General features: G+C 40.7%; 1 protein-coding gene across 8 annotated transcripts in view; it reads left to right on the top strand.

The window, feature by feature from the left end:
• DENND1A (DENN domain containing 1A) overlaps positions 1 to 15821 on the top strand; it is a 194068-nt gene that overhangs the window by 167257 nt on the left and 10990 nt on the right. For 4 of the 8 annotated variants that reach the window (XM_074161422.1, XM_074161421.1, XM_074161420.1 and 1 more), the window contains one exon: positions 11691 to 11779. In XM_074161422.1, coding sequence (XP_074017523.1) covers positions 11691 to 11779 — 89 coding nt within the window. Of the gene's footprint in view, positions 1 to 2871; positions 2879 to 7080; positions 7141 to 11690; positions 11780 to 15821 lie in introns of all 8 variants that reach the window. The other 4 variants (XM_074161418.1, XM_074161416.1, XM_074161415.1 and 1 more) reach the window with 3 other exon arrangements.

Raw genomic sequence — 15821 nt, 5'->3', positions numbered from 1 at the left:
TAAGTCACCAGTGGTTGCCCTACGGGACAAGGAGAGCAGTGAAATGGGCTGCAGCGGTCTATGTAAAAGTGAGTATCTCAAAGAAATTTATGTAGAAGTCCACTCTGTAAGTAGAAATTTCTTTGTTTTTTCTCTGGTACCTTCTCAGAACAAAAAAATGGTGTATGCATTTAAGCCAGTAAATCGTTGCAAATTACCCCCTCACCCAAAGGGCATTGATTGCTGAAGCAAATTGCACAAGGAAGGCTCAGCAAGGAACACCCACGTCAAAACACTACACACCAGAGCGGAGCGGACAGAACATGGACTAGAAGAACGCTGGCCTGCTCCTGGCTTGGGCAGTTAGCTGTCTGCATGTGATTCTTAGAGCCGTCTAAGGCCTCACTATGTATAAACAAAATAGGAAACAAAATGCGTGAGGCTTTTTTGAACCAGAACAACGCTAGATTGAATGAAATATTTAGTGTTCCGTAGGCATCTGTTTCCTGCAGGAAGAGATAGCTACTACATAGAGCTTAACTTACAGTGGGTTTCAGACTGTGGTCTGCAGCACCTGGGAACTGTGCCAGGTAAATAAGAGGCTGTTGACAGTCATCTCCTTCGGAAAATGTCAGGAGTCTTCAAACTGCAAAGTGTTGAATAACATCAGTTTAATACAGTCAGGGTTTGTTGTTGGTTTTTTTACAGTGTTTTAGAACTGAGTGCACGTATAGATGGGAGGAGGTCAGGGTTTGTTTTCAACTATTTTCAGCTAAGTGGTCACAATCTCAAATTGTATTGATACCATCTTTTGTGGGTTTTGTACTGCTTGTTTGCGTAGTATATGAACTTTCCTGTCACTGGAGCTGGGAAGAAATCAGAGGTCGTGACAGGTCTTTAAACCACAGATACCATTACAAGTTAACCACTACTACAGAATATTCCTCCCATCAGCATCGTGTAAGAACTCACGGTACTTGGGGCATGGCCTGAATGTGTGTGTCTGCTCAACACTACTGCACACAGAGAAAAATATATCTATCTAATTCTCAAAACTCTTCCTTCTTTCTGTAATTGCAGAAAAAGAAAGAAAATACCTTTCAGTTCTACAGCCAAGGGGTTTATTATTTAAGCCATGTGTTTTTAGAATAGCATCGGTTATAAACAATAATAATCCACAGTAGCGTAACCTGTGCTTTAGGATTTTCTGTCCCTGGCACTCTTCCATAACAAAAGATTATCAGATGTAGCTAAAAGGCCTATTTGCTTCATCCTGGTGGAACCTTTTAACTTGATAAGATATCCATGATCCTGATATCGCTCTCCTGCTTTCATTCTGGGTTTTAGGAGAGATCTACATCTGGTTAGTACCATGTAAGTCCTAGATTTAAAGCAAACTGTGGTATGTTGTGCATTATAGTATTTAATATTTTTTAAAGTTAGCTATTGTGGGATTGTTTGCACAGTATGAGATTAGTAGATGAACATTATCAACTCTGCCAAATGAAGATGAGTTATCAGTGCTCTGTGTCTAGATGCACCATAAAAAGATATGTTTTACCCTTGATTAGGAAGGACAGGGCTTGTCTCAGCCAGGAGAGAGAGGAAGCAAAGGTAGGCTTTAAGAAAACCCTTTTCTTCCCCTTTAGTAAAGAGTGAGTTTCCTCTCAGGGGCTTTGGGACGGACCTATGCATCTTTGACACTATCCTGCAACGTATCCGCGACTTTATTTCAGATATGACTGAAATAAAGATCCTTATTCAGTATTAGGGAAAACAGGAGCGTACAGGCACCTACCTTTCATTTCCTTACTGTTTACTTCTGTTTACTTCTTACTGTTTACCCTGTTATGTAATGGAAGATTCCTGGCTAGAAAGGTAAGGGAATAGTTCTTGTTTTTCTCATTAAACTAATCAGAGTATTTAATTGTGGCGGTCTCTGCCCCTGTCATGAATTCTTGGCGCAGCTATGAGCATTGCTACGTTTTTGCCAGATTCATTCTACCTTCCCAGTCTACAAATAGGGCTCGAAGAATGAGGCATCCCTTAAAACATGGAGATTATTTTTATCACAGGACCCAGCAGGTTTCTGTTGAAGTATTTCAGAGTGTAAATTAAAAATATATGCTGTAAAGCATACACTGTTCTTGTCATCCCAGTTTGTGAGTTGTACATATGGGAGTATGTAAAAACTAGTGTGTGTGCTGTACAGGGATCTGGATGGATAATAAAACAGCTGCCTCATAGATTCCGTCTGCTTTCTGTACTGAATCTTTTTAGGTACCACGCATTTTTCAGTGTTGTTATCTTCTTTTTTTTTTTTTTTTTTTATGGAGTGTTCAGTTGAGGTCCAGCATATTCGTCCAACGTCAGCACTTCAGACCTTTTGCAGCATGATGTGTTTGAGCATGGACATTGGGGACAGTGCATCTCTTTCCCATGGCGGATTGTCTATAGAACGTACCAGCGGTTTGAAAACCAGTCCTGAATTTCTTAAGGAAATAAGATATTCATGTAGAAACACTCCTCACTACTAATTCAGAAAGAGAAACACTTCCTTCTCTATGTACTAACAAAGCAGTTTTTTTGTTTACTTTATGTATTTTTTTTCTAGTTGCACTTGTTGCTGCATATGAAATAGCACCTCTAATTTACTCATAAAGGCTCTGTTTTGAATACCACTTTAAAAAAAAAATCTCAACAGACATCCACAATTAGTTTGAGATAATATTCTGCTTACAAGCTGTTATCTCACAGACCAAAAATGATCTTTTTGTAGTGTTCTCTGTAGTATAAAAAACTCTAAATAGCTGTATTGTGAAAGCTTCTTGGATATATAATAGCTACTTTATGAGATGTGGGATCTGTAATTTTTAAATAGAATTTTTACAGTGTAAAAGTGAATGTAAGATTTTTCTTCCTCCAGCATCTCATACCTTAAAATCACTTGTCTGATAATTAGTAAAACAGTACCAGATCTGCAGTCATAAAATTTGCTTTCTGCAAATTTTCTGTCTTGTTGCTTCAGTAGTATTTAGAACAGTACAATTACAAAAATATCTAGAGTTAAAAGGTATGCTGGTAAACAGTTATTGGTAAGAAAGTGCTAATTTAGACATTTCTCCCCTTCATAGAAAAAAACTATAATATATACATTTAGGAAGATACCTAGAATAGCAATTTAGCAGCTTTTAGCAATGTAGCCGTGTGGTGTTTTGTGCCCGTTGGTCCTTACAGCACAGGTAATTAAGTTGATATTCCAACACAACTTCCCCTACTGACCTTTTAGAAACAATGTGTTTTGCTGCATTAACAAATTAACTTCAAATCAGTGGCTTTTCCAGTAAATATGGTCTTCATATAGTTTTAATATACTTGCTTATCCCCTTCCGGTGACAGGTATTAACATCAACATTAAAAATGAAGCTCTGGTAAAGGGCAAATACCTGTTATCTCCTGGTGGGCCTCCATGTCCGTTCCTCCTCGCTGCCCTGTGCTTCACAACGCTCAGCTCAGCCATACTATTTCCCCCACCTTATTTAACGAAGAGAACACACTGCTGTGAATGTGTAGGTTTGTGTTACTATCCTATTCGGGTCTCCTCAGGGTTCACAAGTGCAGGATGGGGTGCAATACATACAAGACCTCAAAGTGAACTCTGTTTCTGGTAGCACTTGAGTGCATAAGAGAAATGTGAGTCTGAGTGTTGGATTTGACTGTGTTGTTAACTGTGTTGTTGAGGTCACAGTTCTGAGAGTTAACATGATGCCTATTCAAAAGTCCAAGAGATGCAAAAGTTTCTACACCTTTAATCTTTTCCCAAAGCAGCATTTGTGTGTGTCTTTATTGTGGAAACACATAGAATTATTTTTTGATCAGAGATGAAAGCTTGATCATATAAGATATTTAAATCTCAGCTGGAAAAAATAATCCAGTGACAGGATAAGGATATGAAAGTATTAGCTCCTGCAAAGGAGTATTTATTGTTACTGAGTAGATCTGCCTGTAACCATCACCCAAAGAAAACTCCTGTTTGATCAGCAGCATCAGGAAATGTCTGATAGAGGCCCTTTGTGTACCAATGCCAACAGCCTGGGTGTTCTCCTGCTTTGCCAGACCCCTTTCTTCCCTCCAGCGTTTGTAGGGAACAGCCTAAAAGCCCAAACTCAGTCACTGTGTGCAGTTTAGTATGAACCCTACCCCCCTTAGACCTGGGTTGAGGACCCGTTGGTGTCCTTCAGCCGGATGGATGGGTACAAGGAGCTGCCTTGCAGGAGTGAAGTATTAGCGCTGTGTGTGGGTTGGCTACAGGCAAGGAGCACGCAATGAGATGGCAGTGCTGTTGCACTCCTCCGCGTGGTACTGGAATGTCTAGTGCTCTTACTCTCTTGTGCGCTCTCGGACTGTGGATGGATATTCTCCACTTCACATTAGTAATTCACTGGAAAAGGGTACTCATATTAGTGAATCTTTTAACACAAAGCGTAGTTTTCAGATACCCCCAAATACTTAAAACTTGATTTTATTGCTGTTGTCTAATCAGTGATGTGGCAGATAACTAACAAATCCCGCCACACATTCTCTCGGAAAAATATGTTTCCTCCAGTGAGTACGTGGGTGGGTAACGTTCAGTTGTGCATGTCCTTGCAGTGACTATAACCGATGTATTGACCGTCTCGCCAGGAGGTAATCTCCAGCTACTGTGTTGTCCCTCCGTCTTGCTCTCCGAAGGGCCTGTCTTTGTCACACTTTTTTCAGAAGCTTTAATAATGCTGCCCTTGGTCCATCAGCTACTGCTGTTGGTTCTACAGTCTTCCGTGTTTCCTCAAAAATTATCCTGCTATGGAAAGGAAAAACTGATTCCCAAATGGAAGAAGCTTCCAGGGCTGTGGCATGGTGTTTGGAACAAAAAACCATGTTCAGTGAAAGGAACTAATACTGAAGAAATTTGAACATCAACATGTTAAGTAGCACCTTGTAATTCTTGTATCAATGGAAAGCTATTTGTCCAGAATCAAAATAGTAAAGGAAAATAAATAGTGTTCAAGACACCGCTAGCCATGGCTTTGGGAAAATTTCCCACCTAAACAACCTACTTGAGAATTTTCTAATGTAGAAATGTTCACAATTTCTAGGTAAGTAAAAGAGAAGAAATAACAAAGGGAAGTATATATGCAGGAAGCGTAAAAAAATAGAAAAAATAAATGAATAATAATTACATCTTGTTTTTCTGCTTCATCAAGTGCTTTGCCTAAGTTGCTAGGTAGTAAGTGAATGTCTTTTAAGTAACTAGAAAAGTGCAAATTTTAGATTTTTCAGCTGTTCCATTATGCTTCTGAAACATAATGGAAAATAAGTATGCTGTGTCACATAACAGAAGTTAAATATATTTTAAGATTGTGCTGTCAGGCTGGGCAGATAAGATGGGAAGATACACAGCAGCATAACTCGGCTTCTGTCACCGAATTGGGTAATATCAGGGACAGAAGAGAAACAGCTCGGTAGGGCTAACGGCAGCCACCTCAGCTCACCACCCTGTCATTTCTCTCTTTGTTCTCTTTGTTTTCATGCTTGCTTTCTTGGAAAATACAGAGGGAAGCTATCACATGGAATAATTCTGGCCTCAGCTCTCCATCCCAAGTGTCCTTTTTTCTTCCCTCACCCACCCCAAAAAGCTGAGCCAAGTCCATGTGTGCAGTCTGGCACTCCTTCGTTGGGAACACGAGTAAGGAGGTGGGAACCAATGGATGCAAAAGTGTAATTTAATGGGAAATTTCAAAGAAAAGTCTGAAGAGATGCAAGAAGAGAATAAAAATGGTTTGAAAAAGGGTAGGCTGGAGTTGTACTATTACACGGTGCGAGGGTAGAGAGAGGATGCCAGTCAATCTAGAATAAAGACTCTGCTAGTAAGAATTTAAGAACTGTCGAGGTATGAATTTGGAATCTTTTTTGGAGAGAAATACAGTAATATGCGTAAGCTTTCTTTTTCTGTCTGAAGAAGCTGACTCCCACTGCCAGTTCCTATTCCTTCTCCGTGCAGTGGAGGGGATTTGTGGCTGGAAGGCCCTGTGGGCTGCGGCAGTGGGTGCAGGAGGCGGCCGGTCGTTCCCATGTACTCCCCACCAAGGGTTCTGCTTCTCCTTGAAGTGCTAATGCAGGTACACAAGCTGCCACGGAAAGGATGTTAACTTTAATCTTGTTCTCAATATCAAAGTTGTACTTTCGGATGGTTTTATTTAGAATCTCGTTAATTGTCAGTGGATTTCTTGTCTACCAGACTATACCTTAAGATGCCATCTGTGTGCGGAGAGTCGTGCTGCTGGCTCAGTCGAAAGCAACTGGATTGGAATAGCTCCAGTGCTGTTACAAAGCAATGAGTTGGCCAACTGCTAATTTAAAAAATGAGATACAGGAATAGGCATCTTAATGCACTGTTCTGTCTTCGTTAGATCTGTTGGTGATGGGGCTTTTAGTTGTCTTTACAATGACAGCACACACTTTGCTCTAGGCAGTGCATTCAAACCTTGATCCCGTACAGTATCTAACCATGTGCTTATCCTTAACTGTATGGAAAGTTTAATTGACTTACGGGGTTTTTTTTCCCATGCTCTTAAATGGCTTTGCTGGTTTGAGGCCTTTACTGTAAGTTTTCACAAGCACTAAAATCACTCTTGAGATTTTAGTGAAAGCTTTTTTGAATCTCCTGCTTTGCAGGATTCTTTGTGTTTGCATAAATGTTGTCTAGAACACTTGGACCTAGAGGCCCGGGAATCCACCTTGAGCATCTTTATTGTCTCAGTAAATGTTGGATGATCTGGAGTGCTGATTGTGCTACCTTTGGTTTGACATAAGCTGTGTTAAGCTTACATCAACAGGCAGATGTAGCAACCTTGCCTGTTGTGGCACTTTGTAGGTCATGAGATTTGTCACTGTTTTGGGAGGGGAAAACAGAAAAAGAAAGAAAAGGAAAATTGCATTTTGTGAGGTGAGTATGATGTTAAGGTAAATCACGTGTTGTCATCCACTCATACTGCTTTTGCCACAAAATCAGAGGTGTTTTCATGTAGGTGACTATTTAATTTAGTTTCCACTTTGATACAGCAGCAAAGACTCCGTCCGCCTCGGCCACCGCCTCCAAAGATACAGCGTTCATCTAGGCCCGTGAGTAGTTGGTAGTTTTGTTTCACTGCCACAGCTTAACACTGCCTGAATTACGCACTTAGTAGCATTACTAAACCTCGGTAGTTTGGATTGTCAAACTTTGCAAAAAAGCAATGTGTGAATTATGCTCCTAAACTCCCTTCTTCTCTGCTGCGGCACAGCCCTGGGACCTGCATTTATTCTGCTTGTCTTTGACGAGTTCTGCAGCTTTCGGTCAGTTCTGCAGGTAACTGATGCTGCTGTTGCAACAGTTATTTTTACTTTTGCGGTGATTTCTTAAACAAAAAGTCTTGCTAGGCTGGCATAAGTTTTTAGCCAGTGAGCTTTTGAAGACTTGCACTAAACTCAAATACGAAAGGAAGCAGAAGTCTGAAGAGAAAGTATGTATTCTCTGCAAGTTATGCTTTAAATTAATTTGGGATGCTTAATTTTTCTCCATGGAATAGATGAGTGAATACACATGAAGAAAGAGAAGTCTACATTTGGGTGGCAGAACATTAGTACCACATTATGGATGATATACATATATACTTTATGTTCTTTTAAAATGCAAGCTGGGACTCTATGTAATTATGTCGTATAAAAAATGTAGGCATAGCATGTTGGCCAGAGGAAGTGACTCTTCCATAGAAGAGCTACGCAGAAATTATTCTCGGTGCGATACCTGGACCGCATTAGGCAGGGATGCCTTATCTCAGCAGTTTTGCGTTCAGAACAGCGACTGTAGGACAATTGTTAGATATTAACTATGCCAGATGGCTTTAAAATTGGAGACTGTGCTGGATCTGCACCAGTGATTTTATTTTTTCAGTAGTACAGGAAAGTGCTATCAGCTTAGAAGGGGTGTTGTTTTTTGCAACAGCCTTGGAAGATATTTATTTCTATTCAGGACTTTTGCTTTATGAATGTAATTCCTCCAAAAGGCAAATACATCTTACTCCTTGCTTCCTTATACATACATGTACATGCATAAGAAAGAGAGAGATGCAAGTTTTCAAATCTAATCTTGCTAAAACTTGTTAAAAGTATGTTTCGGATGAGCAGGCAACTGGTTAACAAGTGCACTTGGGTGTGTGTTAACTCCTGATCTCTGGTGCATGTTCCTGTGTTACGTTTCAATAGCATGTGTTTCTTTTCCTCCTCTCTTTAACTCTGGGTGTTTAGCTTAACAGAGCCATTTTTATGGATTCCTGCTCTGAAGATTTCTGTTGTCTGTGTTTAAAAGGTAGCATTGGCTATGCTAATATGTGTTCTCTTAAATGTAATTGATATGGGGGACTCTCCCAGATACATTACAGTAGGAACGAACTTTCCGTGGTACTCTGGGGTTCCCACAGCGCGTCACAGCCCCCTTGGTGTGTGTTTGGCAGGTGTGTGAGGGCACAGTGCGATTCCTCCGTACAAAAGTTGCTAAACAGCAATGTTCAGATTGAGTAATTCATTACATCAAAGTCTTGCTAAGCCTGTTTAATCTCCCAGCTGTAGTGCATTAATAGTCCTCACTATAATGTGTTTGTGTCAACTGTCTTTGCTCCCAATGTGATTGATAAAAGGTTGGAAATGTAATAATAAAAGCTCCTGTTGCATTCATCTCGCTGTGTCAGTAAGTGGAACAGAAATGCTTCATTCATCAAGAGGAAATTCAAGATAAATGTAAATGATTATAATCACTCCCAAAAATATGCTTGTACCAAATATACATAAATTTGTTGTTGTTCAGAACTGTTATTTGGCTTTTAATAGTTGAAACACATTTTTGTGTGTGTAAATAATACTTTGTGCAGGCTGCTTTTTCCCTCTCTTAGTCTTGGCATATATTACAGAGGTGGGTATTGGCAAGTAATTTCTCCCAGCCTTCTATAGCGAGCACTGACTGAGGGGACCGGCTCCCTCTGCTCTTCCAACCAAGTCCACAAAATACCAGAATTCCAGAGAAATACTCACTGTTTTCAGGATGTATCTGTCATGAGGAGGAGTCCATGGGCACTAGTCCTTGCGATATGAGTCATTACTACTAATAGAAACAAAAACACAGACCAAAGAAAGGTTAAGGAAGCACAACAGATACGTTCTTTATATTCTACTGGTTTGGAAATGAGTTGTGGCAGTATTACGAAAGAGAGAGGGTTGTTGCTAATAATTAATAGAGATGTTTGGATTAATAGTGGCTGTTTGGAAACTTCATTCAATTAGAAAAAGTTAAAATATAATAATTATGCATAAAGTTGATGGGGACAGTAATAAGCACATTTAACCCTTCTGTACTGGATGTTTACCTCTATTCTTCTGGCTGCGTGCTCGTGTAATTGGCTTTCCTTCGTACTTTTGCATTTGAGAAGCATTTAACCTTGCCTATTTGGCTACGTAAGACTCAAAATCCAGCAAGGAACTGGCTTGATTCCTGGCTTTTCCCTGCAGTCCCCCATGAACAATGCTCTAAATCCTACTTAGCATGTCACCCTGCACTTTACTGGTCTGGTGGCCCCTGGAGCCATCCAAAACTCTCATCTCTCTCCCTCATCACCCGGGGTACCACCCAAAAGGTGAAAGTGTTCACAGCATGATGACAGGCCAGCTTTTACACATCATCTTCCAGCTAAGATTTAATTAAACAGGTTTCTTTCTTCCTCTCTTTTTCTCTTTCTCCTTCTCACTCTCTTCTCCCCCCAGTTCCTCTTGCTTCTCGCCCCCCTCTCTCGCAGGCACTCACTCTCTCTTGCTCGCTCGCTCTCTCTGTTTTATCAGCCCTAATGAAGCAGTATTCTTCATCGATCCCGCTGATTGCCAGCCCCTTCCTTTTGTTTGTTGGCACCAAGCCATTCAGCCGCACTCTGACAGCTCAGCTCGTCTAATTAGCTCTGTTGTTCTTTTCCCCATGTTTCACCACGTTGCAAGTTCAGTTGAAGTTGCCACAAACTTAATCCTTCCATTCCTGCCATAAATTCACATTCTTAAGCCGTCTTTATTGTAGAGAGGAGCAGCCTTGTGTGGGGACTGATCTTCAAGACCTTAACATCTGACCTTTTTATAAGCCCTTTTTCCTAAGAAATAGTGGCAATACATCTCTGGATTTCTTCATCATATCTGCTGTACGCTATTTCCTTTGAAATGAAAATTCAATACAATCATCCTGCTTCTGTCTTCTGCATACTGTTGTGTAGTGCAGAAACACGACACACAATGCAGTGGCTTTTTCCTGGCAAGAAAATTTGAGGCTCATGTGCCTACAAAAAAAAAAAAAAAGCCCAGAAGCACATTCCCCCACAACGAACAATAATTAAAAACCAACCAACCAAACAAAAAACCCCCATGAAAACTTGCAGAAATGGGGGGAAATGTGCATCTATTCTGTCATTGCAAACAAATTCATTAGTTGTCCACAGAGCACTTGTGTTTTGGGGCTCTAACAGCTTCCTTTGGATTGGGGCTGTTGAGGGAGCAGGAGACCCTCGGCAGACGTTGAGGTGTGTTCCTAACTGCATTTCAGGGCTTTGGGGATTTCTGTTGAAACCAGCATTCAGCTAAGCCAACAAATCGGGCTCCATTTCGGGCAGGGTAGTGCTTTCTTAATAAAAAATGGAAAGGTTGTTTGTACAGCCTGACCCTGACGCTGCAAATGCTCATTCCCACATTGGACTCAAAGGGATGAGTTCTCCAGGAGGATCCCTCACACCATAGGTAGGCACATGCATAAACTTTGCCCATACAGCGATCACCTGTGCTTATTCCTTTCCTTGCAGTAAGGCTTGTTTGCTTGGCAAGTAGATTAAGCTTGGTTTCTGAACCTTAGAAGGTGATGGATGTGTTATTTAAGATTGGATTGGCAGCAGCAGCATCTTCTATAGAAAAGCTTTGGGTTTTATTACAGACAACAAAAGATACATAACGTCGGGGTGATAATGATAATATATCTGGCAAGGGTTTCTGTTCAGCTGCTGAAAGGAAACAAATTTTTAATGAAGAATGAGCTACATTTTTCATGTTATAACATTTATTCTAAGTACAAATTTTTCAGTGCTCCCTCACACAGACGTCTTCACTCCGGAAGTTGGGTTCCTATGAACAAGTGGACAAAGGATCATGATGTCAGAGCTGAACTCTGCTTTCCATTATAAAGTGCAGCCACACACAGGATTTTAAATTTTACCTGATGAACTAACTATACGAGCTCACATTTAGGGAAGAATCTTATCAGAAATGTAGCCTGTACCAAACAGGACAGTGGAACAAATTTTTGTTGCTTTGTTAATAGCCGAGAGTCAATGACAAGCATTATATGGTTCATTTCCTATTCAAAAATATGGGGATTTTTTTGTCCTTAAACAAGTTGTGGGCCCCTGCAATTTATATTCATACTTAATATTCATTTGTATATCTATATTCATTTGTAATATTGTTGTGCCCCCCCCAAAAAAAAAGGTTTAGAAGCAATTCTGAATGGAAGATACCTTTAAGATAATGGTGGTTATGCAAATTTTGTTATTTATGTCTGTTGTTTGATCAGCTTGAAGTACCTGATGAAGTGTCTCCTGTGTATGTGTATGTAACAGGTTCGGCCGCCAAGACCTCACGTTGTTAAGAGACCGAAGAGCAATATTGCTGTGGAAGGACGAAGGACTTCAGTTTCTAGTCCAGAACAGTAAGTACTTTGCTGCTCTGCTTCTCTCTGTGCCAACAAACGGTGCATTCGGAACTGGAACTAGCCAAAGGAGAAATTAAAAAAGACTACAGACCAAAGCAATGTTTTAACTAACAAAAAAAAAAAGGGGGTTTTATTTTTGGAAAATTTTAGAGGAGGTGTGAAAAAGTAAGAAATCAAAGTTTACTTACTGGAAAATTCTGGTTTGCCAAGTTAGACATAATCTGATCAGCCTGTCTACTGAAAGTTTTCTGGTTTTGGATGTTTGTTCATTTCTTTGTTGTTTTGTTTTGAACTGTGCTTTAGATGAAATTGTTAGCCACGTCCCTGCAAATCCACTGTTCTTGCCAGGCTTTACCTGGAAGGTACATAATTGTTTGTTTTATAGTGATGGCAGTAAGGGTTGTGTCTCACGCTTGTTAGAATCCCATTAACAGAAGGTCTGTAATGATCTCAGTAGTGAAGGCTTGTAGAGCTTAACTGTCTTGCATAGCACTAGCAAATTTATCATCTCTTTAGACTTGACTATGAAGTAAACAGGGATAATGTTCCAAATAAGTTGTACTGCTGTAGCTTACTGCTGGTGCATGAAATGTGTGGGTTTCCGACATCTCTCTTGTTCACATGAACAGTTTATTCTGTTCCCTTGGAGAGATTTTTTCAAATAGTTTCAGAAATGTTACATATTAAAGAACTTTTAACAAGGAAGACAATATTGTGTATTGTTGCAGATATTTTTAACACATTGCCATAGTTGAGTTAAACAATAGACCATCAAGGGAAAGCCTAAAAAGAGAATGGATATATTGAACCTTACTAACAGAGCCCAAAAGACACTATTGTGTGTGACAAATATACGTGTAGGCTGCGTCAATATGCCTTTTGGATTTAAAATCACTTGAATTCTTCAGAGTGTAGCTACTGCAGCTGTCCCGAAGTTACAAAAGATTCAAGAGCACTAAGTTCTGACTGATGCAGAGGCTGGTATAAGCTGCACTCGTAAGGGTCGGAATGAGCAGGTTGCCTCCTCTCAGTTCAGAATTTGGGAATCTCAAGAGCTTAAGAATCTTAGGAACCACCTGGGGCGGATGATCTTAGAAAGTGTTGTGACAAACGTGGCTAGAGCAGGGACAGAGCTGCCTGGTGCTCCAAGGAGACCACTGAGCAGCGGGGTAAGAACAGGAGGCAACAGAGCCAGGATCTATTTTCCAAGTCCTGTGGCAAGACTCAGCGGGTGTTCCCCCCACGTGTCCTCCAACCATGAGTGAAGCAGTGGTTTCCAAAAGCCCAGCGTGGTGGCCATGTGGCCCTAGCGTGGGAAGTCTCCTGGAACTGCTCACCAAGGGGGGGCCGCAGGGTGGTTGCACTGATCTCATCTGTCAGAGATTTCCCTGTCGTTCATCAATACCCGCAGCACAGAGTAGCTGCGTATATCACAGCATCTCTGCGTTGTTTATGTCCCAGCCTGTGGTGGCTTTATTGTCAGTAAAGTGAAATGCTTTAGCCGATGCCCGAGATTACAGGATATTTGCTGTATCTGAAGACACTACAATCCCATAAAAAGAGGAATGGTCGGTTTCTTTGACCACACCTTTTCCCCATAAGTGTACAGTGCCCTGTCACCGCTGTTTGAGGGCAAGAGAGGTGAAGGTTGGGTCCTCTCCATCCCCCAGAGTTAAGAGCCTGGCTAGCATTTTGCCAGCCACAGAATCACAGAATCGTAGAATGGTTTGGGTGGGAAGGGACCTTAAAGCCCATCCAGTGCCACCCCCTGCCCTGGGCAGGGACACCTCCCTGACCAGGTTGCTCAAAGCCCCATCCAACCTGGCCTTGGATGGGGAGGTAGAAGCCACTCTAGGACAGGGAGATGTTCTGGCTACTAGCTAAAATGAATGGTCACTTTTAAATTCTACAGGATTATTTATCCATTTTATAGTGGAATTTGGTTGCCCTCTTGTGGAGTAGATTGCAACTCTTGCAAAAGGGCATGTGCGGTTACAGTGTCAGAACAGAAATAAATATAAACATAGTATTTGTACTAGTGCTAGTAATATATTGAATTACAATTATTATTTTACTTGCTTTTATTTTATTGCTATTAATTTTAGTCAGTCTTTACAATTCAGCTGCTTTCACAAACTACAAAAAAATTTTGTGAAAACAATTAACACTAATCTACAAAAGATAATGAAGATGCTTTGTAGCTGTAAACTGACTTATTTTTCTTCATGAGCATTTTACTCATAGATTTTTCCATCTTTTAAATGTGGAAGAAAAACCAGGTAACGTTGCTAATCCCACTGACACTTGCTCTGTGGTACCAGTTGTGGGCTCTTCCTGATGAGATACAATGATGATGACACTGACGCTGCAGTAGTGCTTTCAGAAGTACAAGTGGAGGAAATATCTAACCTTGTACTTACTTAAAGCTCAAATAAATAGCTTACCTAAGAGATAACTTGAGGTGAATGCCTTTGAAATAGGTGATGACTCAGTAATCCTAAACTTCTTCCTTACTATTTATCTCAAAGTGTCATTCTGAATAAAGGAAAAGTAAGGTAGTAATTAAAGGTAGGATTCTCTTGACATTTTTCACAAACATTCTTTTTTTTGTCCCAGTGAGAAACAATCTTTCTATATTGTTCTTAAATGAAAACATAAAGCCAGGTGTTGCCTCTTTAAAAATTCTCATTGTTTTCTCTCTCCTGGGTAATACTAAAATGAATGAAAACACTGCAGAACACCCTGGTGTTACTTGGTAGTGTGTGAGTGCCCTTACTGCAGGTCAGAGGAGATTCCACAAAACAGCAGCACTGAGAAGGTGCTTTTCTTAAAGTAAACTTAACCAAAACGTTCAGCTTAATTGCACTGGGTCCAAAACTAATAATGAGGCAGTTATTTCTTTCAGGTGCTCACATGTGGGATGTGTCTGTGAGGAGCTTCTGTTCAATGGGAAGTTTTGTTCTATATTTAAAACTAACACTAACTTTTTGGTCTTGAGTGACTACATGAAGGTCTCAGGGACGTTTCCCAGGGTCTGTGGCTCATTAGCTCAGGCTGTGACTTTTGCAGGAGGGGATGGTCCCTCGGGGCAGCGCCTCTGCCCACGCACCCCCCGACACCCAGGGAGCCCTTCCCAGCACAGCCTCTCCTCCCTTTGCCAGCTCTGGAAAGTAAATCGTTCTGTTGGCGTCCTTTCAGTGGCTGTATTTATCAGTGCATTTCGTAGGGTACTAGGAAATCTGTATCTTCAGTTACACGAGTTAGTTTTTTTAATGTGTATAAAGGAAAAACATTGTTTTGGGGCTATATGTGCTCATTTTCTAATCAGTCTTCAATGAAAACACAGGGGGGCAGGAGCGGTGACAAAGAACACCCGACATTGTTGCTGGTGTCAGTTGTTAAACCATCATATTTAGAAGAGCTGGTGGAGCAAATATTGTTTCCCCCATCAAAATTTGCAGTGAATTTGTTTTCTATTTCAACAGAAGGTTGGTTTTTTATCATTTTATCAGTAATTCAAGGTTTTTTATGTTTATGATTCTTAAAAATTTGTCATGAAATCTGAAATGTATAATTTTTTAAAAAACTTTTTTAGTTAGAAGGTAACAGGAAGAATTTGCAGATGAGAGCTCAGAAAATGCTGGATTACCACCTGAGGCAATCCTGGACACGTGGGACATGCCTCCTTAAACACAAATTAGTTGTTCGCAGAAATAAGAGGTTGCATTTTTAGCAGATAGGCAGTTTTTTGAGAGCTCTCTTTTACACCACAGCGAGATTTCCTATTAAATGTAGAATAGGCTTCCAGAGTGCTCTAGGATCTGTCTTCTCTAAATAGGGACTAGCTGGCTTCCAGGGCATGCAGAGTGGGAGGAAATTAAAATAGGAAATCAGAGGGTCAGGCTCACAATTAACAGCGTGTCAAAAGGCTCTTGGGCTGGCTAAACCCATGTCAGTGCTGCAGCAGTTCATTAGGGCTTTCCAGAAGTCGTGTAGGACTTGGGAGAGAAGCTAATGGCCTTCCCTTGTATCCTATGAA

The sequence above is a fragment of the Numenius arquata genome, chromosome 19, assembly GCF_964106895.1.
Source record: "Numenius arquata chromosome 19, bNumArq3.hap1.1, whole genome shotgun sequence".
Taxonomy (NCBI): Eukaryota; Metazoa; Chordata; class Aves; order Charadriiformes; family Scolopacidae; genus Numenius; species Numenius arquata.
This window is presented reverse-complemented; position numbering and strand designations above follow the sequence as displayed.